Source organism: Notothenia rossii, assembly GCF_949606895.1.
Source record: "Notothenia rossii genome assembly, chromosome: 6".
NCBI lineage: Eukaryota > Metazoa > Chordata > Actinopteri > Perciformes > Nototheniidae > Notothenia > Notothenia rossii.
In genome coordinates this window covers 37,432,511-37,458,038 of record NC_136909.1, presented here as the reverse complement: position 1 = coordinate 37,458,038, position 25,528 = coordinate 37,432,511, and the positions used below count along the sequence as shown (strand labels likewise).

At 42.1% G+C, this 25,528-nt stretch overlaps 1 protein-coding gene and 1 pseudogene across 5 annotated transcripts in view; one reads left to right on the top strand and one right to left on the bottom strand.

Moving 5' to 3' along the window:
- Positions 1-25,528, top strand: part of prdm6 (PR domain containing 6) — a 157,877-nt gene that overhangs the window by 39,947 nt on the left and 92,402 nt on the right. For all 4 annotated transcript variants that reach the window (XM_079690585.1, XM_079690584.1, XM_079690587.1 and 1 more), the window contains exon 5: positions 20,644-20,771. In XM_079690585.1, coding sequence (XP_079546711.1) covers positions 20,644-20,771 — 128 coding nt within the window. The remainder of the gene's footprint in view (positions 1-20,643; positions 20,772-25,528) is intronic.
- LOC307042848 overlaps positions 24,854-25,528 on the bottom strand; it is a 17,411-nt pseudogene continuing 16,736 nt past the window's right edge. Inside the window, exon 7 of the transcript XR_013810676.1 lies at positions 24,854-24,861. The product of XR_013810676.1 is annotated as an uncharacterized misc_RNA (transcript). The remainder of the gene's footprint in view (positions 24,862-25,528) is intronic.

Below are 25,528 nucleotides of genomic sequence, written 5' to 3'. Positions count from 1 at the left end.
GGGAAGCTGGGTTAATCAGAACATGAGAGTACACAGGTATAGACAGAGAGAAGGAAGAAGTAAGATGTCCCCCGACAAACTAAGCCTATATCAGCAAAACTAGGGGCTGAATATAATCAGCCCTAACTATAAGCTTTATCAAAAAGGAAGGTCTTAAGCGCACTCTTAAAAACGGATAGGGTGTCTGCCGCCCGAACACAAGCTGGAAGCTGATTCCACAAATGTGAAGCTTGATAAGAAAAGGCTCTGGCTCCCATTGTACTTTTAGAGACTCTAGGAACAACCAACAACCCTGCATTCTTGGAACGCAATGCCCTAGTAGGACAGTAGGGTATAATGAGTTATTTAAGGTAAGATGGCGCCTGCCCATTAAGGGCTTTGTAGGCGAGAAGATGAATTTTAAATTATATCCTGTGTTCTATAGGGAGCCAGTGTAAGGCAGCCAGAATAGGAGTAATGTGGTCCCTTTTCCTAACTCTGGTTAGTAGACGAGCTGCAGCATTTTGAATCAGCTGAAGCAACTTGACTGACTTCTTTGTACACCCTGATAATAAGGAGTTACAATAATCCAGCCTTGAAGTAACAAATGCATGGACTAGTTTCTCTGCATCGTTTTGAGGCAAGATATGCCGGATTTTTGCAATTTTACGTAGATGGAAGTAAGCGGGCCTTGAAATTGATTTTATGTGGGCGTTCAAATATAACACCAAGATTCCTTACAGTCTCACTGGAGGCCAAATTAATGCCATCCATAGTTAGTATATCTTTAGATAGTTTATTTCGTAGATTCTTCGGGCCGAGTACAATAACTTCAGTTTTGGTCGTGTTTAACATCAAAAAATGTAAGGTCATCCACTTTTTTAAGTCCTTGAGGCAGTCTTGAATTGTATTGAGATGATTAATTTCATCAGGCTTGATTGATAAATATATTTGAGTATCATCCGCATAACAATGAAAGTTTACAGAATGATTCCTTATAATATTGCCTAACGGAAGCATATACAGTATAATGTGAACAAAATAGGTCCGAGCACTGAGCCCTGTGGCACTCCATGGCTAACTTTGGTTTGCGTGGAAGATTCATCGTTGACACTTACAAACTGAGAGCGTTCAGATAGATAGGACCTAAACCAGCCTAAAGCAGTTCCCTGTATGCCAACTAAGTACTCTAGTCTTTGCAATAGGATATCTTGGTCGATAGTATCAAATGCAGCACTGAGATCGAGCAAAACAAGAATAGAGACAAGTCCCTTGTCTGAGGCTATTAGAATGTCATTTGTGACTTTAACCAGAGCTGTCTCTGTGCTATGATGTGTTCTAAAGCCAGACTGAAAATCTTCAAATAAATCATTGTTTTTTAAGTAATCACACAGCTGTTTTACGACTGCTTTCTCAATAATTTTTGAGAGGAATAGAAGATTAGAAATAGGTCTATAGTTGGCTAAAACCTCTGGATCGAGGTTGTGCTTTTTAAGCGGTTTTATCACTGCTACTTTGAATGATTGTGGAACATAGCCTGATAATAAAGACATATTTATAATATTTAATAAAGAAGTGCTAATTAATGGAAAAACTTCTTTTAACAGCTTAGTTGGAATCGGGTCTAAGATACACGTTGATGGTTTAGAAGAGAGAATCATTGAATTTAATTGTTCAAGGTTTATGGCTGAAAAGCATTCTAGTTTACTATCTAGTGTAATATTAGAACTTACGTTTCCGGGAGCTGTTGATAATACTATACTGGTCAAAGGCAAGAGGTCATTAATTTTTCTTCTAAGAGTAACAATTTTATCGTTAAAAAAGCACATAAAATCATTACTACTGAGTGCTATGGGAATAGAAGGCTCAATCGAGCTATGGCTCTCTGTCAGCCTGGCTACAGTGCTGAAAAGAAATCTTGCATTATTCTTATTCTCATCTATTAATGAAGAGTAGTAGGCTGCTCTCGCTTTACGCAGTGCTTTCTTATATTCATTGAGAGTCATATGCCAAATTAAACGAGATTCTTCAAGTTTAGTGGAACGCCATATCCTTTCAAGTTGTCTCGACTTTTGCTTTATTTTGCGGGTTTCGGCATTATGCCATGGAGCTATTCTATGTTGTTTTATTTTCTTCTTTTTCAAAGGAGCAACAGAGTCTAATTTTATTCACAGCGCATCTGTAGCACTATCAACAACATGATCAATTTGGGGTGGTGTACATTTTGAATAAGTTTCCTCCCTTACATGCAGACATGCTATCGAGTTAAGTATTGGTGGAATATCTTCCTTAAATTTGGCTATAGCACTAACAGATAGGTTTCTGCTGCAGGAGCTTTTGACTAATGCTTTGTAGTCTAGTAACAGTACTTCAAAAGTTACTAAGAAATGGTCGGATAAAGCAGGATTATGCGGTTCGACTAATAGTTGCTCAATTTCAATACCATAAGTCAGAACTAGAGATGTCCCGATCCGATCACGTGATCGGGGATCGGAACCGATCACGTGATTTTCAAAAGATCGGAATCGGGAGAAAAAAAATCAGGGATCGGGAATCTTTTTTTTTTTTTTGTAATACTTTTTTTAAATGTTGTATTCAATGTTACAAAACAAAAATGACCATGTTCAAGTCTTAAAGTCATCCTGAGGCCTTAGTTATGGTTTCAAATGACAGAACATCATGTATGTGTTGCTTCTTTGGGGCTTGTTTTCATAGACCTGGTTGCTTATTTCTCTCAAATCTGGCAACAGAGTGGGCAGGACGCAGTGTCTAATTGTAGCAGTAAGCTAACGAGTACTGAAAGCTTTATTTTGTTTTGATCCAATGCTGCAAAACTGAACTGATCCAATGCTGCTGTGAAAGAAAGAAGCTATATTCATGTTGGATAGAATATCCAATTTAAATAAAAAAATAACCTTAAGGGACAACTTGAATGCTTTTTTTCTTTTTTTTCTCTGAATGCATTGCATAAAGATCGGATCGGGAAAAATCGGTATCGGCAAATTGTCAAAATCAAATGATCGGAATCGGATCGGGAGCAAAAAAAGGTGATCGGGACATCCCTAGTCAGAACAAGGTCGAGAGTGTGACTATAGCAGTGGGTTGGTTTATTTACACTCTGACAGAAACCAACAGAATCTAATATAGAGTTAAATGCAACAGTAAGGCTATTTTTATCATCGTCAACATGAATATTAAAGTCACCTACGATAATTACTTTATCTGTTTTTAGTACCAAAGCTGATAAAAACTCAGAGAATTCTGATAAGAATTCTGAATAAGGACCTGGTGCAAGGTACACTGTAAAAAATAAGATTGGCTGCAAAGTTTTCCAGGTCGATGCATAAGACTAAAAACGAGACTTTCAAAGGAGGTATAATTTAATTTTTGTTTAGTATTGATAAGTAAACTTGAGTCAAAGATTGCTGCAACTCCACCTCCTCGGCCCGTGCCTCGGGTAATATGAGTATTGATATGGCTGGGTGGAGTGGCCTAATTTATTCTGACATATTCTTCATGTCTCAACCAAGTTTCAGTGAGACAGCCTATATCAATATTATAGTCTGATATTAAATCATTTACCAATATTGCTTTAGATGCTAGAGATCTTATGTTTAAGAGAACACATTTAATCTTCCTGTTTTGTTGCACTGTAGTAGTTGTTACATTTACTTTTATTAGGTTATTATGTATGACACCTCTATTAGGTTTTAGCTTAAATTGTCCTAGGGCAGACACACACACCGTTAATATTGGGTATTTTATTGGATTCGGGATTCCTATGGATGACTGCCTAGGAGAGAGCGCAGAGAAGCGTGTAAGACTGCGACTCCGCCTCCTGGTCTCAACTCCAGTTTGTCATGGATTAAGTCCACAAAGCCCTGAAATGTTTGTCGAAATGAGATTTGCACCTTCCAAAGTAGGATGAATGCTGTCTCTCTTAATCAGACCAGGTTTTCCCCAGAAGGCTGTCCAATTATTTACGAAGCCCACATTGTTTGCTGGGCACCACCAAGACAACCAGCGCTGAAATGATGACATGCGGCTATACATCTCATCATTGATCAGATTGGGGAGGGGACCAGAGAAGATTACAGTGTTCGACACCAACGCCACATTACGTTTGGTGCATTCTGATTGGCGTAAACGAACATCATTACCGCCGACGTGAATAACAATCCTACTGTATTTACGTTTATTTTTAGCCAGCAGTTTAAGATGCCCCTCAACGTCGCCCGCTCTGGCCCCCGGAATGCATGTGACTGTGGAGGTCTCGGTCTCTAAATTCACGTGTCTCATAATAGAGCTACCAATAACCAGAGTTGGCTTCTCAGCGGGTGTCTCGCTGAGTGGGGAATATCTGTTAGATACGTGAACGGGTTGGTGGGGACCTGCGGGTTTCGCGTTATGCCCCTTCTGAACAGTTACCCAGTCTCCCTGCTGCTCGGGAGTTGCCGGGGGACGGCTAAGAGGAGCTACCTTTTGCCGGTCCGCACCGGCTAACATGGGCTTTACTATAGCTGAGTTACTTTCTAAGATGCAGAGCCAGGCTTCTATGGCTATGATTCCCGCCTCCAACCTAACAACTATACTACATTTGACACATGTATCGGTACCAGTAAAGGAGGTAGGGAAGTAACCAAACATGAGACAGTTAGAGCAGGAAATAGCACCCGAGGGTGGTGAAAGAGCCATGGCTAGCTATCAAGCTAAAGTAGCTACCGTTAGCAAACCCGAAAAGAGTGTAGGCAACTGTGGAGTTACAGTCGCTAAGAGAAGGAGAGTTGTGAGTGCTTAAGCTGTAGTAACGTGTGATTACAACGTCAGGCAGTTGCCGTGATCAAGAGTTTGAAAACGATCGATTAAGATAAGATAATAAGCTATCAGCAACAGAACAGGCACACGGGATACCCGGAGATGACAACAACAACCGGAAGTTACAACATGCTTACCGCAATAGTGGTCCGTGTGGAAACAGAGATCTGAGAGTGATCAGTTAGATGAGTTTCTTCCCGTTACATGGATATAAAACATTCATAGTTTATTAAATGAACATGCCCTAGGACACTGTTTCCTGTTAGATGTTGCGGCAGTAGCCCGGTACCGGGGTCTCTCGGGCTTAACAGACAACAGCATAGTGCAGGGAACATAACACACCATACACATGTATTGGTAATGTATACTTACGAGGACCCTGAGAGACATAAGCATTCCCCCTCATCCAGGTACCCTAAATATACTTTTCCTAACCTTAACCCTAAAACCAACATTTTTATTAATGATTTCTTTGAAAAGCAAGGCTCAAAAACAATGTCTTCACTCAAGCTCTAAAATCTCAGGTCCTCACAAAGATACAAGGACAAGTATAAGATCACACATGCTTTATTCAGGGTTCGTACGGGTGCTTGAAATCCTTGAAAATGCTTGAATTTTTACGAGGTGTTTTCATGACTTGAAAAGTGCTTGAATTTTGGGAATGGTGCTTGGATTTGAGATAAAGTGCTTGAAATTGTAAATGCTTTACTTTTACAATAAATTGCTGTCTGACTGAATAGTTCGCTTTTTAGATTAAAAGAAAATAAAGAAGTCGGAGCGAGCTTAGTTGCTTCGCTTCTACATAAAACAGCTCCGCTCCGGCCTTCCAGCGCTATGCGCGCGACCTGCAAGTGTTTTATTTTGTGTGACCTGGGCATTCTAATGAGAGAATGACAGTATGCCAGGAGGTTGCTGTTTTAACGAGCGTTGGCTATCCGAAAAGAAATACAAGCTGTGGCTAAAACGAGGATCAACCCAACGATTCGCCTTCTGCACAGTTTTCCACAAAGAATTTCAATTATTCGCGATGGGAGAGTTAGCGCTGACGAGCCATATGAAAGGTAAACCGTAGTAGAGCATTTTGGATTAGGCTAACGTTGCATGTTACGTTTGTTTAAGCTAGTAACGTTAGCGAACTCGATGTGGGATAATTGCTTATGCAGGTGACAATAATAAAAAGGAGCGTACCTATGTCAGTATGTGCGACAGTTGCCATCCTGTGGTTTTCAGAGGATGAAGCACATAAAAGCAATGTATTTCTACTGGTAGTATTTTTCGTGCCTAAACTTGCTCCATCGAAATCAGTCACATTGACCCGAAGACACATTTTGAGTTATACACTGTTGGAAAGAGGATATTCCTAGCTTTCTAACGGAGGAAACATATTTTCGTTTGTATTACTGGTCTGGGGGAAGCTCGCGAGTGTGTGTGTGTGTTTGTATTACGAGAAACACCGGCTGTTGTTATGCCTGCTTTGACGTAAAGTTACTCCGTTCTCCGCTTGTAATTATGCCGTTACAAGCTTCAAAGTTGTATTTATCATCTGAATTTGCCGAAAAAAGTTTAATATTCTGAAAGCCAAGACTTTGTTTATTTGAAATCAGATGAAAACAAACTGTAACGGACCCTGCCTTGTTATCTATGATTACTATACGCCATACATTCATAATGTCAGCGGGAGGGAGGGGAGAGCATCGCTACGTAAAAGCATTAGTGCGAGGGAGAGCTGTCATCTTCCCTTTACAAGCTTCAAACATGTATTTATCGGGAGATTTTGGCAATAAAAGTTTCATATTCTGAAAAAGATTCCCTGGAAACCTCCAAAACCCTTACACAGAAAGAGGATCTCTGCACACGCTTTTTTTTATATCAGCTTTGTGTTTCAATGGTTTTGCCCTAACCTTGGAGAGCCGTATGTTTACTGCCACCCTAAAAGGACCTCAAAAATGTTAAAAATGTTAATAAAGAATTTATTGAAAAGTTAGTTGGCTGATTGTTTTATATTGGCTCAGCCAGGTTATATGGGATGCCCAGTCTACTATATATGATATGGGTCACTCATTTTACAATATTAAACTTTGTTTTCTTATCTTTAATTTGTCATCCTTATGTAGAATGCTATTACGAAACACACATTTGGTTGTTTATAGCATAAAGAACATCTGATTTAATGTGAGGTAGGGAAATAATCATTTGAGTATAAGTATGTGCATATAAATATGTAATTCACAACAGCTGTACGCTGCTTGAAAAGCTTGAAAATGCACCTTGAAAATGCTTGAAAAGTGCTTGAATTTGACTTTGGAAAAAGGTATAAGAACCCTGTTTATTACTTTTAAGAAACCCTGTTTGTCATTTCATCAGCAAAATTACTGTAAATAAAAGTCAGCATTTTATACCAAATTCCCCATCATCCCTGATGCCTCCTGTCCTTCCTGTAAAGGCTACCCTATGAAGCTGAAAAATGCATCCTCCCTCCTATCCCTTAATATTGCTTGAAAGATTGTTTTTCTGGCGTTCATTTTGACACCTTAATTAGTTTTGGTCTTTTTATACAAAAATAAATAGATTAGGCAAATGATTGCTTAGTCGATTGACATACAAATCATTAACAGCTTTTTCAATAAGGGATTTGATAAATAAAAATGGCTATTTGTTTTAAGCTTTGTTGATTTACATAAATATCATTACTTCCTAGGCAATCGATGAATAATTTTTAGTAACAAAATTGGCCAAAATGCTGTTTTAAGCCACTCAAATATGATAAAGATGCCCTCCTTCTTGTTTTACATGATATTTTAGTGAATGTCTTTGGGTTTGGGACTAATAAAACAGGACATCACCTTAGACCAGGGGTGGGGAACCTTTTTCCTCTCGAGGGCCATTTCAATTTTTTCAACATCCTCCGAGGGCCGTACAAATTATTGACCTCTGCTTAAAAAACTAAAATCACAGCCCATTCATTTGGCCTTTATTTCATGCTGTGCAAAGAAAAAGCAACCTCTTAATCCAGATATCTTACCATGACTCGCGCATGCATGCACGTGCACGGTTTGGCATGACCACCACAACAGAAAGATATGGAGACAAGATGAGTGCAAATGTATTTAGTTTCATATCCATGTGGCATGCTCCCCGGGAAGATTTGTTTTTAAATATTGAAGTTAAAAGCATCAATCTGGTGCACTTTGAGAGCAACATGAAGAGATCTATGGATACATCTCTCAACACCCATATGAAACAGAACTGTAAGCAGATTTTCTTTTTCTTTATAGATATTTTACAAATCACTCCCCTTTCAAACTGCAGGGAAAATCCAATGCAAACTTCTTTATTAATAACAACTTTGTTTTACTGTCATACAGTATTTTATACCTGTTTACTTTATTGTCTTATTTTTTTATAACTATAATGATCATATCAATAATAATAATAATAATAATACATTACATTTATAAAGCGCTTTTCCTGGTGCTCAAAGCGCTTACAAGCAAGTAAAACAAGATAACAACAGATAAATAAAGATAAAATAAATAAAGATGATGATAAAGATGTGCCTTTACCTCACTGGTTGGAGAAAAAGCTTCTTATATTCGTTAGCATAGCTAGCTAACCAGATGCTAATAACAACAAAGTTATTGACTGTATGATCAGTATGACAGATGAACAGATCGCCCACTGGGCTTTCAACTAAAGACACAGCCACGCAAAAACTGCGGCATGTGTACGGCTCCTTATGGGTACTGCAATTTCTGCCTGAGCGGCGTTCTGGCTTTCTGGTGCTCTCTGTCAAAACTGCACCCCTGTCAGACACGTTAGGCTCGTGTTGTGTTCAAGGACCCTAATCTTGGCCAGGAAAAACAGGCACTCGCTTTTTTTATTTTTTTGCGGTCTATATTTCTTAAATTTTTTTCTTTTTCTGCGTGTGTTTATAAATGACCTCGAGGGCCGTACCAAATGGTCTCGCCTTAGACCTTGCCTTAGACCTTGAGAAACTGGGATGGACAGTATTAACTTTTTTTCTGACCATTTATATATGAATATTATATTTACAGCAGATTCATCAATAATACAAATAATATTTTGTTAAAGATACAAATGTTTATTAGTTCAGTTACCAGATCTTTTGTTAATTCTAATACAAATAATAAAGACATCTTAGTTTTTAACATCCTTTTTTAAAATGTGTATCTGCCTTTTAAGCATTTTAAGGCTACAGCTGACCGAAGCTACATTCACTTCATGCGGTTCTGTGTGAGGGTTTAGCTAAAATGACAGATTGGTATTTCTTTATGAAAACGATACATATTTAGATGGTTGATTGCCAACTTTGATCCTGACATTTTGAGTTAGTTTATTGGAAAAATTCTTCCATCTCACCGTTATATATATATAAAACGTGAGATATGAAAGATATACTTAAAATATAAATACATAAATATTGACATATATATATTTATATTTTAAATAATTTCACAAAGGTTTGGGTTTACAAAAGAAATGCTGTCAACAAATAGTTTTTTTCATAGTTTACATTGACAAAGAAAGACTAATTTGGAAAAAAGTGCCTTTAAATTGTGTTTGTTGATGATTTGATAAGCTATTTACATGTGGCTTTTCTTGTTGTCTTGCTGTAGTTGCTATATTATTTTGTATTAGCATGTACACTATGTACTGTACTTGAGCACCGTTTGGGTTCATTGTAATACATATTTTAGTGATAGCTTGGATAAAATATATGGCTAAAGATATTCTGATACACAGACACAGAACGAAATGGAGTTGAATTAAAATGATATTTCAAATTTCTGAAATATAGGCTGAAGATTTAACAAGAAATAGGCCTACATTTCTTTGAATCTACTTGTTACATTATGAAATAGATGAGACAGGATGGTGTTCAGACAGATTAAAGTGCTTACACGCAGAGAATCATAAATGAGGCTGTTTCCTCTGATTCCCACACTCATTTACTGCATTGATTGTTTGCTGGCTGTAGGGACAGCAGAGAGGCCGTCTATTGGCTCAGGTCATCACCTTATAAATGCACTCAACGCCTCCTCAATACAGTCACACTGCATCACCACGGATGGATGGAGGGATGGATTAATAATGAACACAAAGAGAGGCTGAGGGACATTGACTCCTTTTAACCGCTTATTGTGAATTATTCTGTTTGCATGTTGAATTTGTATGCTTGGCACCAGATTGCCACCTTTAAAAGTGTTTATAGAACAGTTTCCTCCATTACTGTTATTAAGTATCACTTCGACATACTTGTACTTTCGTATTTCCTTAAATGCTTCTTAAAGGTGGGGTAGGTAATTTTGGAGAAACCAGCTCGAGTGCGCTAGAATTTGAAAATACACAGCCGGAAAAGATCTGCCACTTCCTGACATTTTTTTATGGGTTTTTGTCAAAGCACTTACAGATGTAGCGATTCATTTCAGACAGTTTGAAACGCGAGGGCCGTGATTGGTACGTGATCTGCCCTCGCTCAAGGGAAAACCTCCAGCTTGACTTGAGACCGCCCCCGTGATAGATAAATGTAATTATAATTGAAGAAACACTCTCCTCAATGTCAGTTTTGGTAATTTATTGACAAGGATGACGACACCCTGAAACAGAGTAATGCAGCAAGATAAGCTGACAAAGTATTACATCTATGCAATTTAATCAACACAAATATATACCACGACACAGAGTATAGTAGTATAATAGTATAATATATATATAGTATAATATATAGTATAATATAATAGTGGAAACAGTCTTACATGAATGAGTGGACGAACGTCTCAACTCGAGGCGGAGTGAATGAACAATGTTTGAACTAAAATGGCCGCTCGGCACTACCGGGTCAGAGCACGGCATAACCGGGCAGCGATAGCAGTGACACTGCCCTCTAGTGGCCGGCGATAAACTCTTCATCCCCCCCAGACCGGAAAGCTATGGGCCGGAATAGGTTAACGGTCTAAATCCCGTATCCAGCTGCCAGACTCGGGCTCGTAACGTGCAGGCGGCCTCCTCACGCGGCCCGGCCGAGTCGGCTGGGGCAGCGTCGACAGTGCCGGCGGCGACTGCGGCACCGGGAGCGGCGCGCCCAGGAAGGCACCCGTAGGAACAGTGAGGTCAGAGGACGCCTCATCAGCAGGCGTCGGTGGGGAAGCGCCAATAGCCGAGTCTCGGGGCCCAACAGCCGGCTGCTGAGCAATCCCCTGGGGCGTCGCCCAACCCGGGTGGATAGGTGGGGGCTGATGACCCAGGGCAGCGGGCGGCGGCGACGGCGCAGCCGACTGCTCACGGGCGCAGGGAGTGGCCGGCGTGTAGGCACGGAGGAACCGCCGGTTGCGCAGTGTCAGACGTCCCGAACCGTCAACCCTGACCCGATACTGGTCGTGGCCCGGCGACTCCACCACGATCCCTGACCTGTCCCATTTGTGGGGGCTCGGGCCTTGCTGGTTCTGGAGGAATACCCTTTCGCCGAGTGCCAATGGGCGGAGCGGTCTGGAGTGAGTCCCCGGAGACTCGGTGGTACGGGACATACGGGTCCGAAGGGCGTCCTCCTTCGCCGCCCATGCCTCGCGCCATAGCAGGCGGACATGCGGGTTCGAGAACTTCTCGAGGCGGTTCACGAAGGAGAGCGAGCCACGAAGGAGAGCGAGCCACGAAGGGGGCGGCCGAAGATGATCTGTGCTGGCGAGAGGTCGCAGTCGGGGTCAGGCGTGTTACGCAACTGCAGCATAGCGGGCAGGAAGCGGTCCTGATCAAGGCTGCCCGACGGGCCGGTGTTGGACATCAAGAGGCGCTTAGCAGTCTTAACCGCAACTTCCGCCCTCCCATTCGACTGCGGAAAGCTAACGGAAGACACACGGTGTTTGACGTGCCATAAGTGGTGGAAGTCCTCAGTGTGGCTCGCCTTGAATTCCGGACCACCGTCGCTCGAGAGCTCCTCCGGTACGCCGAAGGTGGCGAAGAACGACCGGAGGTGTTGGACCAGGCCAGCTGAGCCCGCCAGGGCAGTACCAGCCGTAGAGCTCAGGACCTCTACCCAGCCCGAGAGCCGATCCCCTACAACTAGGTAGTGACGGCCCCCATAGTCGAAGAAGTCAGCAAACACCGCCTCGAATGGCGTGAACTGGGGTGAGGACGTCCGGGGGGGTGTAGCCGCCTGTGACGGAGCATTGCGGTTGCAGTCTGCACACCCGTCCCTGGTGGCCTGAATGTCCCCGGACATCCCGGGCCAGTAAACTATGGCTCGGGCATGCTGCCCCATAGCTGAGGTCCCCTGGTGAGCGGCATGGAGATACCGAAGGACCCTCCCACGGAGGGACGGGGGAACCACGACGCGGTCCCGATAGAGCAGGACGCCGTCCTGGGCGTAGACGGACTCACAGACCGATGACAGACTCGCCAGGGCAGGGTCGTTAACGTCAATCCCACCCTCCTGCTCGATGAGTTGGAGGAGGTGGCCGAGGCATCCATCAGCCGCTGTCTCCCGTGCGAGGAGGGGCCAAGAGACGGCTCCGAGCTCCCGTGCGTCGTCGCGGATGGAGGCCATGAGTGCTGACTCCACGGCGTCAGGCCCGCTCGGCAGCCCCAATGAGAGGCCGTTCGCTGAACCCGAGGGGGAAGGATGCCTCGACGTGGCATCAGCGGCATAGTTGCTCTTGCCAGGCAGATGCACAATGTCGAAGCGCCATGGGAGGGTGCGCTGCTTGAGTCTAAACAGACGCGAGTTTGTGATCTCATCCAGCGTATGGTCGCCAAAGATTTTCACCAACGGCTTATGGTCGGTGACCACGACGAGGTTGTCGGACCCCTGCGTGAAGTACCGCGTCTGTTCCAGGCCCCAGGCCACAGCTAGGGCCTCTCCCTCGACTGCCGCATAGCGCTGCTCCGCAGGGGACAGGAAACGCGAACCCGCGAGGGTGATCCTCCACCCTCCTGGACAGCAGTCCGGTATGCCCGAGGCACAGTGACAATGTTGCTGGAGCAGGAAGTAGCCAATGCCACGCATGGACCAGTCAGGGCGGAGACAGGTACGCTTCTGCATGTCGTAGATCTCCACGCCCTCGCGGATGGCCTCCATTATGGCTTGCTTGGACGTCTGGAAGGCCTCCTCCAGAACGGGGGACCATAGGAACACACAGCGTGGGCTGAGGAACGGCTTAAATGGAGCCATCGTGTCACGCAACTGGGCGTAGTTAGCCACCTGGTTGACAAGGCCGAACCAACTCCTGATGTCCGTCGTGGAGCCTGGGGTGGGGAAGTCCCGGATGGCGTCCAAGTATTTTGGGAGCGGTTCGATGGTAGATTCCGACACCCTGAAGCCAGCGAAGTCGACGCACCTCTCCGCGAACTGAAGCTTGTCCGGATTCAACACGATGCCCGACCGGCCGACACGCGTCAGGAAGTCGATGGTCCTCCACCAGTGTTGCTCCAGGTCGGTGTCATAGTGGATGGTGTCATCCACACAACGTTCCTTGCATTCATAGTCCGAGAGGACGGCGTCAAACCGACGGTTGTAGCCATCCCCTGACGACAGGAAACCCTGTGGTGCCCTGGTGTAGCACCAACGGCCGAAGGGCGTGATGAAGGTAGTGAGGTGGCGATCCGACTCACGCAGGGGGACACTGTGGTAGCAGTTCCAGGCGTCCGTGACGGTCTTCCAGGTGCCCTTCGGGACGCAGCGTGCACGGTGGAACGGGGACTCAGTGGCGAAGGTCTCACGTTGGCAGAACTTGTTGAGGGGGGAGAGGTCCACGGTCCTGCGGGGGGAACCGTCGTGCTTCCGAGTGACTACCATACGATGGCACCACGCCACCGGCTCGCCGTATGGCACGCGTTCAATGACCCCAAGGGCTTCGTCCCGCAGGAGGTCATCGTGAACCCTCCGCTGCCAGTGTAGAGGCACTGTAGCCGCGGTGTGGCATGCCTTAGGCGTAGCTGCGGGGTCCACGTGCATCTCGATAGGTGGCCCCACCATGCATGGTAGTGCCCGATGGGGGCAAGTATTGAATGTCGACGAGGCATATCTCCCGAGTAGCCAACCTTTCATCCAGTTATTGTTCTCTGGCGTACAAGGGAACGGCAGTGCTGCGGGGCGCGCCGGGGGGACCGTGCGCTGAGGACATGAGCACTGGGCGTCCCGGGGGTCACTTGGCCCCACGCAGCCGCCGTTGGTTGACCTCGTCGCATTGATGGACAGGGACTCGACTGGCGTGTCAGCCATGTCAGGGCTACGCCTGTCCTTGGGCCCCCCTGCAACGTCGTCCGACGGGAAGTTAACGGGCAAGAGGCCGAGGTTGAGCAACGACTTGTAGGAGAGGCACATGGCCCGGACTGAGCTGCTCACGTATACCATGGAACGGCAGGATGTAGTACGCCCCCCGCTGCAGGTCGTCGAGAGCCTAGCGAAGAACGCTCCCTCGATGGCTATAGGGGAGCGGTTGGCGACCGACAGGCTGAGGCTGACGGGTCGCAGGTCGTCCCGTGCGAAACCGCAGGCCAGGAACTCCTCCAGAGACCAAAGGTCCGACTGGGTGCCAGTGTCCGCGACGGCGGATATTCGAGCTCCGTCGGCCGAGCCCCGGTTGCTGGTGCCATCCCTCAGCCCGACTGGCATGTCCATCGAGATGGTGATTAATGCCCGGGGGTGGTCTCTCAGCCTGGCTCGCCTCCATTCGCCCTTGGAGAAGATGTGGTGCTCGAGTCTGATAGGTGCAGGCCTGTCGACACAGCCGTGCGACGTAGGGGCGCGGCATCGGCGAAGGCTCCCGCGACGTCGGCCAGGGCGGGCTCCAGCTTGCACCGACGAGACCTGGGATACCAGCTCCGACCCCATGGCGGTCTGTTGACTGTCGGATGACGGCTGTTGACGCCTCTGTCGTCGGCGGGCCCTGTAGCAGCCGATGCACACCTGGTGAGGCTTAGGATTCCACCCGCGAGGCCCCTCCGTGAAGACGTTAAAGACGCTCTTACATTCCGGGCACGAGGCACGTTTAGCCCCGTCCGCAGGGCTCGGGGCGGGGCTCGCCTGTGGAGTCGTCTTCAGGCGCCGGAATGACGACATGGCTGATAGACCTGGCTTGACCAGGACGTCAGTTGTCCCCAGTGTCTCGCGGCGTATGTCCGAGTCATAGATGCCATTGAGCAGCACATCGCGGATAATGTGGTCGGTATAGTCCACGTCCTTACCACACTCGCATACATATATGCGCATGTCTCTGCTTTACCCCGCACTCTGGCAGCGAATGCGCGGAATGTCTCGTCGCGTTCCTGGCGTAACTGAAGTAGTTCGGTGCGAAGGACACATGTAGCGACTGGGATGACAGCTAGGGAACGCATGACGGTGATTAGGTCTGGCAAGGGTCCGGAAGAGGCGTCGGGGACGGCTTTCAACAGGCTGTCTCCAAGTACAGGCCCAGCGCACTGAAACAGCTGGAAGGGGGCCTGGGCGTCCCCTATGCCTGAGCCGGCGCGGAATACGTTCCAACGGCGGATGAACACGTTCCATTCCTCTATTGACACGCCCACATCAACTTTGGGCCGATCGAGTCTCGGGCCGTGAGGGGCTGGGGCCTGGGCTGGCGCGGCCATGACAGGCGCTGCGTGCTGGTGGCTACATCCATGAATCGTCAATATAGCAATGACGAGTGCTTCAGACAAGTCATCGGATTTGAACTCGCAGCCGGGGACAGGGCATCCAACAACAACCATGGTGTCGTCATGAAGAAACACACTCCTCAATATCAGTTTCGGTAATTTATTGACGACACCCTGAAACAGAGTAATGCAGCAAGATAAGCTGACAAAGTTTTACATCTATGCAATTTAATCAACAAAAATATATACCACGACACAGAGTATAGTAGTATAATAGTATAATATATATATAGTATAATATATAGTATAATATAATAGTGGAAACAGTCTTACATGAATGAGTGGACGAACGTCTCAACTCGAGGCGGAGTGAATGAACAATGTTTGAACTAAAATGACCGCTCGGCACTACCGGGTCAGAGCACAGCATAACCGGGCAGCGACAGCAGTGACACTGCCCTCTAGTGGCCGGCGATAAACTCTTCAATAATGAAGCCAGCTGCAATGGATCAAAGATCCACCACCAGAGTCCTGCACGGGTCTGATTTTCAAGACCCGCTCCCGCCCCGCTCCCGCCCCGCACCCGCGACGTGCAATACCGAACCCGCCCCGCTACCCGCACATATTACCAATTAGTTCCGCAACCCGACCCGACCCGTCGGCACAGGATCCGCAACCCGAACCGAACCCGCATATATATATGAGCAGTGAAAACGTGCAATTATTAACACACGCAGTTGCATATTTCTCTCAAAAAGCGTGGGATGTTGGTTATTCTCTCCATCTAGGAGGACGCCAAAAGCCTCCCAGACGTTGGATTTCGCTCTTGAGGAAGTGTTGGAAAATGCTGTATTCTCCGCTAGAGAGCTTCACCTCAGCCATTCAGAATGTGTCGCGCCCAGAAGCAGATGATGCGCTGCAGAGGTTATGATTATGCACGGTCCCGCGGGGGAGAGGCCTGAGGATTTAAACATTAAACTACATTATTATTATTTAAATATATTTATTATGCAACACCCACGACCCGACCCGCATCATCTTTGTTTTACCCTGAACCGAACCCGGAAAAAAGTGTTTGAAAAAATACCACCCGCGAATCACCTTTTTTGCGGGTCACCCGTCGGGTACCCGCACTGGAGCTAATGTGAAATAAAGTCAGATACAGTACGCTGGATGTACAGCGGAACTTTGTTAAGATCCATATGTCACGGATATCATACTACTGTGCTAAATAAGAGACATGTAATCATTTACAAAACATCACCATGTTGTTATTTAACAAAATAATTTTGTTATTCGAAAAAAAAGAACGGGAGGAAATGCAGCCCGGCTCTCGATTTTTAATCCTAATTTAATCATCATCTTCACCACCATCATTTATGTTTATGTTCGCCGAATTGACATGAAATCACTGACACATATGAATATACTGTATTAAACTTCATTAAAACGTTATTAACGTGCCTAAACTCAGTAATTCACCATAAATATGTATATTTTAATGGAGCTTCGTCGGTCGATCAGGATCCCAAAGCGTAGCGGAGGGATCCTCATCTGGATGAAGGGTGTTATTTTCCCCATAAAGAACAAGTCGCTGCAAATTATCCCGCTTATTACATGGCCACATTCTCAACAAAGTAACGACATGACTCCCAATATTAATTGAAATGCTTTTATGGATTTAGAAAATGTTTTTAATGATTTAAAAAATAGTTGTATTGATTTAAATTGACATGCATCCGCTAAGAAAAATTGTCCATTGTTACCGTTTTTTAAACAGTGTGAATGAAACGGATGGCCTATCAACCACAGCTCTCTCCCCCCCTCCCCCCCTGATCTTTCTTCTCCAGCAGCTAAATTAACGGTAGGTTACTCTGAGTGACAAGCTTACAATTAGACACAACACTGTCATTGCAAGTGACCCTCAGTTAGTTGACTTTCATGTTCAACTGCTAAATTCGTTACTGATCAAAAAGGGCTTCTACTGTACATAATTACCTTAACACTAGAACCGCCAGAGGTTTTTGTATAGGCCTACCTAAACCCGTCAAATCCCGCTATTAGAATGCAATTTTTAACAACATAGGGTGCTACATAACACACTTTCAGGAAAAGTCACGGACTGGGAGACTTTAATATTTTATTGAAAAAAAGTTAAATTGCACACACACAACACACATCACACAAATTGACCCGATTGGCGGTTCTAGTGTTAAATAAACTCACTAATTAATGAAACCAGTTCAATACGCATTATTCTTATTCTTATCATTCTTTATGAGCGCAGAAATAGTCATAAAATCAGATCTGTTTTTTAAATGAAATCTGACGGCAGGCAGTTAGCTCTGATCACCTATGATAAATGCGCCGCACCTAATCGCTGGCCATTCAGCCACAGACACTGTTCGAAATGGGGTGGAGCTAGGGGGAGCTTGGCTCCCCCGAAGAGGGAGGGAGCTCCCCTGATGGCTGACTTTGAGATAAATAGGGGGAGCCCAAAACAATCGTGCATATTTGTGTCACACAGATTAGAAATGTTGAGTTTCTGTAAATAACAGTTCTTGAAATAAATAATAGTTATTGTTCATTACAGTTTCTGAATATTTGTTTTATATTTGTGAATATGTCTGGGTGTTGCCATCTGTACGTGGCGGCTCTGCATTCTTACTTACGTTGCTATGGTTATGGCGGTGATGCCGGCGCGGTATTTGAAATGTTCATATTGATATTTTTTTAACTCTGGCTTTGTTATAAAAAATATGGCAAAACGAAAACAGCCAAGCGTCACAGCTTTTGGATTCACAAGCAAAGAAGCGAAGGAGTCTAAAAATGACAACGTCAACGGAAAACAACTTTTAGTTGGCCGGCTGTAAGCGGCGTTAGGGTCGACCTTGACAGCTCCACACCGAGGGAGAGGCCTGCCGATGCGGAGCCTGAAGAGGCTTCAACAACGGCCACATCCGCCGGCATAGTGACACCGTCTGTATTAGTAGAAGAGTGTTTTTATAGCAATTGATCGCATCCGCGCTGCTGCGCCAGTCAACAGAGCGTGCGTGTGACATATTTAGTAGCAGGATGTGCTCTGAAAAATAGGGCTCCCCGAAAGCAAATGGGTAATTCGAAAACTGACAGAGCTCCCTCTATACAAATCAAACTGTAGACGGTGTTTTAAATAATGGTCGGAATGTGACCTGTAAGCCTTCTGAATTACCGTGGGACAGAACATTCTAAACTAAAATGTTCAATCAATAAAGTAACATCTTATCTTATCTTAATAATATCTTCATATTAATAATAATAATAAATAATACAGTATGTGTCCGAAAGGGAGCAGGAGGAAGCAAACACAAAAATATACAAAAAATATACTGCATATTAAAGCAAACGATTGTAAAGGTTAAAGTATGAGCATAACAAATAAAGAAGTCTAATGTAAACATTTACATTATAATTATGATTATTTAAGATATAAAGACTATATATTATTGAATTACAAGATTAGATATACTTTAGTTGATCTAAAATATTGATGTGTTCAAATGCTCTTCAAAACACAACTGAAAGTCCATGAAACTTGTCTTTCTGTATTTGTGAATGAAGCGCCATCTCCTGGTTAAAACCTGAAATTGAAAATCTGGCAGCGCCCTCTTGGAAAATAGTGGGAGGGCTTAACATTCCTCTATACTGGTCTTTGGCAGGTCGTAGGCAGGAAGCTGTAAGCTGGAGTCTGAAATTCAGTGCTACATCTGTAAGATATTCATTGCTATCGGGATGTTAAGAGCATTCCATGGAATATAACAAAAAGTGTATCTCGAGCCGGTTTCTCAAACTTACCTACCCCACCTTTAATAGAGTTGTGCAATGAATCCTAGAATGTGTCTTTGGCTAGATGCCGAATATAATATATTTGGTTAACACAAGCTAAAGAGGTTTTCATGTTTTTTTTATACATGACATAAAATATGTCATTAAATACCCAACTTGTTAATCTCCAAAGCTTTTATGTGTCTTGAATATGGCGGTTACTAACAAGTGGCAAAATGAGACACTAAACATTAGTCGTCTATAGCTGAGTGTGACTGTGATGTTGTTATATTTATAGCCTAACGTTAGCTTTTTACTACAGATTGCATTTATTGTAAAAGTGATGTTAATATGTGATGATTATCCTGCTGAACAAACATATAAGTATCATACATTTTTGCCACATTTTCTGAAATAATTCAAAATAGGAAAATGAAAAAATCATTGTTTTTTGTCAAGTGAGCGTACAAAAAACAATATTCAGCTTTTTACTAAACTGTTTTAAACTATCCTTTTGTTTATGTTTCATATTCATTCATGCTTGTTTAATCTTCTTATGTGTCTCTTAAAAAGTATTTTTAGACCTCAGTGAGTGTTTCTACTGCTGAGGTTTTATTAGTGAGACTTTTAAGCAGGTGTAAATCAGATTTGTATAACGTTTAACACCTAGCGGGCATGTAATAACCACAGCACCAGGCTGAGTGCAGACAAGAGCATAATGATCGGTTGCTGGGCCAAGACAAACATTTAAATAAAGAAGTTTAAAATAAAATAGATAGATCTAAATCTTTGAAGGTGAAGAAAGTATAAACATAATAAAATGAACTAAAACAACAATACAAACAATAAACAGCAGCAAGTATGTGTACATATACACAGTATAAAGGACATGAACCATAAGAATACTCAATACAAAATGTACTAGATAATTTAGATCTACAATATATTACAGTAGCAGGAAAACATATATACACATGGTAGTATGATGCTGCCCCCCCCCCCCCCCCCCCCCCGCAGAACGCAGCAAAGAAGAGAGTACTGGCCCCAACAAACTGGTAGAAGTCTTGTGATCTTTAAGATAAGAGAAATATATCATGAAGTTACATACAGTAAAATATATTCCCAACAAATCCCTGTAAACATGGCTTTTTTTTAGATTTGTTTGATTATTTATTAAATGTTTAGTACATTCGGCGGACACATTGGTTAAATATTGGTATAGTAGTTGCAGCCTTTGTATTTTATGTTGCTACCCTTCAAGGTGCATAACTATCCTGAAAAACCAACACTGTGTGCGTTCCTTCCAATGTAAACAGGTTTTTTAACAAATCAGCAATGCAAAGGACATTATAGGACTTAATTAATCCTAGCAAACCGGGAGCATCTGACTCTATATTCCGATTTCAGCTCTAAACCCTGTTCCTTTGTGTTTTCCAGATCTACGATGCAGAAGGGACGTTACAGCACTTTATTGATGGTAATGATCCCAGTAAGTCCAGCTGGATGAGGTATATCCGCTGTGCCCGGCACTGTGGGGAGCAGAACATGATGGTGGTCCAGTACAGGTAAGGAAGCCTCTTAATTTAATTTCATCCAAAGGTCAAAGGAGTGTGTGCAAAAACATAATTTTTTTTTCCCAATGCTATAAAAATGCACATATATCGGGATACTATAGGCTTTAGTCAAAGCATGGAATGTCTTAGAGACCAAGTGAAGCGACCGGAGCAAACCTCCCAGAAGTTTCAAGAAAGCTTTCACTGTGGGGACATTTCTAAACAAAAGCTCACTGGGGAGAAGGGAAACAACATCACCGTTAAGTGCACGCTTTGCCTGTTAGCTGCCCTCTTTATCCAAGAGGGCTACGTATAATTTGAAGAAGCATTTACAGGTAAGAACAATGCTAACCGCTAGTGTTAGCTAACTAACCAACTAACTAACTAACTAACTAACTAACTAACTAACTAACTAACTGTCTACTACTACTGATGTTACTTTGGGACTGTTTAAATAAAGTTTGTGTGTCAAGTGTGAATAGCACACTTAATAGAGTATATTTACGTACATAATGACCGCTATGACAAGTGAATATCATAACAAAGTAAAAAAAAACAATTGCTTAGTAAACGAACGAACATAAACATTATATTAGTCCAAACCACTTCAAGTAGTGGAAGATTGCTTGCTTTCTTTACTTTATCATCATCAAATTCATTATTGGAGTCCAATACGCGGAACAGTTATGCTTACTGCCTGAATTTGTCTAATGAAAGGCATGTTATCCATCATAAAAAAACACTGAGAAGAGGTCCTTTTTTTAATACAGAATCTCTATCTTGGTTTCTTCTTTCGATTGTTACATTGTTGTGTTGTCTTTCCTTTTCTGTTAACAGAATACAATTGGTAAAACCAATGTTATTTATATTTCTCTTCTATTATCTTTATTTGGATATTTGATATTGAAGTAATCCACAGGTAACTGAAGGTAATAAGGATACATGTTTTTAATAATGGGTTGATAAGATGATATTACTCTTTTCTAAAGGTAATTAGTACTTTTAACGGATTACATTTTTAAGTTGCCTACCAAACTTCTCATAATTGTAATGTTGTGTGTTTGGATCAGGTCCTGTTTCATACACCTTTACAACAGGCTTTGCTACATTCAGTTCCCCTTGCCTTGTTATCACATTATAGCTTCTATCTTTTCCATCAATTATTTGCGATGATGACAGTTGACTTTTTAGTGGCGTCCTCACTAAAGATACTGAGAGTGGCTTTAAGTGCGATTATTTTCTTTTCTGTGAAATCTAATATCTTTATTACCAATAAAATAAAATGTACTCCAGGGGTTGTTAAAGACGTTCCACTCCATATATCAGTGCCTACAAACAGCACAATATTGATCTTCAGGCTGGCATATATGCAAGGCCGGATTAACCATATGGGCACACTGTGCCCAGGGGCCCTTGAGCAAGAGAGGGCCCTCAGTGAAACATTTTTAAATACAAAAAAAAAACCTCCCTCATTATACATTGTTTTAAATGAAACTCACTCTCCGCCAGAATAAATAACTTGGCTTTTCTATATGGTCAAATCAATTTATTTGCTAAACCGTCTCTGTACTGTAGGTCTCACTATGTATGCACTCAACTTTATTACTACGCACGGCGGTCTATAGCCGAATCACAACCCCTCCTTCACTCATGTCAGATTGCATTGTGTCACGTGAGCTGAAAAATGGATGGTGCCGGTAAAAGCCAAATGCACAGCGGGGCAGCGAAAAGAAAGAAAAAGAAAAGGAAGAGAGATTGGCAGCTGCATTAAAAAGATTCCCAACATTAAATAGTGATATTACCTAGGTCTTCTTGAGCCATACCCTGTCTTGAGATCGTATCCATTGTATCCTTGTCTTGTGATTTTTGACTGAAAGAGCAAAAGGCTAGACCTACTTTGGTTGAACTATGTAGCTGCGTCCCTGCTTTTGACAAATAGGTGTGCGATTGACATGCAGAGATTGAATGAAAATGTAAATTATTGGTCATGTTGGGTAGGCGCGTTGTTACGTGGGTTGAGGGGCCCTGAGCTCTCAGTGCCCGGGGCGCCTGGAGGTACTACTGTAATCCGGCCTTGCATATGAAAAATAAAGCATTTAAATTGTTGCCCTTTTTCATTTTTTAATATTCTCGGGATCATTCATTATCAATGTACTAAAGAGGTTTTGAGTTTTACAGGTGTATTTCCTCCCAAAAGATCTAAGATTTGAATTGTGAAAATATGTATGGCTTTACTGTTAATAGCAAAGGAAATGGTACGATAGCCTTAAGACAAACACTACCTTGTAGTACGAATACTATCAATGTAGGTTCAAAATGTGTGTCAGAAACATGACTGTGGCAGTTTAAAAATATCTTGAAAAATGCAATAGAATACAGTTAACATAATGAGACTTTCATGTAGAACCTCTTCCTTATGATGGACAGTATATGATGGGGAATATTGTATCATGATAAGCCTTAACAAAATGTTTTTTTTTATCAACTAATTAATACAATAATGTACAACAGACTGTCCTTTAATAATTAAATGATATATATGTTTACCTGTACACACTTTGCTTAGCTTATAAAACAAGACATTTCCTACAATTTTATATTAAAAATTGGACTTAACTCTGTATAGAGTAGCAACATTTTTAAATACATTCAGCTTTAGAACAACTTGTATTTTCTTCTTGACATAGTTTAACATGCCTCACTTACCTGAGGTTGGTGCTGTTTCCTCACAGTACAGGGATGTCGTGGTACATTTACTGTACAAAGATTAAATCAACAATGCAGTGTATTTATTTTAATAACTACAATCTATGAATCGGGTGCATGTGACCATACAGCAAGGCCAGTTCTCACACTGGAATGTAACAAAGTATATTACTCTTTTGAGGTAGTTGTACTTTAACCAAATATGTTTTCTTTAATTCTGCATTATAGTTCTCTTCCACCACATTTCAGTATAAAATATTGTACTTGTCACTCCGCTCCATTTATCTGAGAGATTTAGTTACATTAAAGATTCAGATTCTTAGCTAATACAACATATAAATCAGCTAATAAATGGACACATTGACACATAATTATAGGTTAAATAATCAAACAGCAGTATACACAGTAATTGAAATTAGCTCCACCGTTACTAGCTGTGATGAACACATTAAGATTATTCTCATTCTCAAGAATCTGATAAGATGTTTAAGAATATGGACAAACCACCTAAACAGGAAGTAGCCACTGACAACGAAGACAAAGAAACTGTGTTATCAGAAGTTTGGCATCTTCGGCATTGAAAGAATGTGCTGATAGCATTGAGTACATGGTGTTGTTGTTGTTGTTGTTGTTGTTGTTGTTGTTGTTGTTGTTGTTGTTGTTCTTAAGGACTCAACAGCAAATTTGACAAACTCATTGTACTACCTAAACTGGCTATTCATAATTTAGTTTTTTATTTATTTATTTGCATTTTAAGAAATGATTTGACAAACTGAATTAGATACAGTTAAAACCAAAATACATTTAGATTAGTTTTTTCTTTTGACAAAATATTAACAATCTTAGAGCACTTTCGAGAACATTCATGTGGTTTGCCCTTTCTTAATTAAGATCAAAATTAAAGTTAGGGTAAAAAATATAACACATAAGCTGTAGTTATGGTTTTATACTGTGTTTGATTACTGTGATATATTTTATGTAAGGCGATATAAAATCCCCAACTATTTACTGTAAATCTTACTTTATCAATCTAAAAAAATATTAGGACATTGCTTATAACATTTTGAAAGGTAATTCAAAGTTACTTGCGCAGTTCTATTGAATGCCTTTGCCTCTTTTGGAATGACTAAAATATAAATTCCTTTTAAGGGGGAAAAGATTGACATGATTAAATACTCAAATATTTTTTAGAATATGGTACTAATCTTTATGTCGTCTGAGGACCACCATTGGATTCATAGGATTAAATATATGTATTATTGATTACAATTTTGACACATTATAACTCCTTAATGTAGTTTAACATTTAAGGGGTAGGTCAATAAGGTCACACACCTTCTAATAAACAATCAATCAAAGATAATCTAAATATTGGTCACCTCATGGATTTAAGGGCCTGCACACAGTCACAAAATATCACTTTTTATCAAAGGTTTATTTTTGGTACCAAGAAAAAAGAGAACACAGTTTGAGCTTTGACTACTGCAAAAACATATTTAAAAAATCAAACATAACAAATACAATTGTAACTTCCTATGATAATAACCTTTTACTGAAAAACTAAAAATGTAAAAGAAAATGTTATATACCGTTAAACTGGATATAAAATGTATTTGTATAACTATTCATTATTGATAACAATTACATTCACCATTAAAGTAAAACATTTAATAAATGCATGTATGCATTAAATTGTAGGAAATATGTGTTTAATTTGGTAAAGGCATTACATAGGCACATAGTTAAGGTTTCATCGGTTATTGTGTGCTGTTTTAGCCTTAGGGTTAGGATATCAAAAATAATAGGTGACATGTGAGACATATAAACCAATAAGACCTATCTATTTCAAAGATGACAACATAGTTTTCCCCTTTGAGAAGCAGGGGTAGAACAGTATCTTACAGAAAAGCATATATAGAAAAAGATGTGAAAGGACCTTTACTCTACTGAATCTAAATGACATCAGACAACGAGTGAACACACTACGAAATTATCTTAAGAGTGAAACTGACAATTAAGAATGTAATAAGTAAACATATACAAAAAAGTAGAGAGTGAATAAG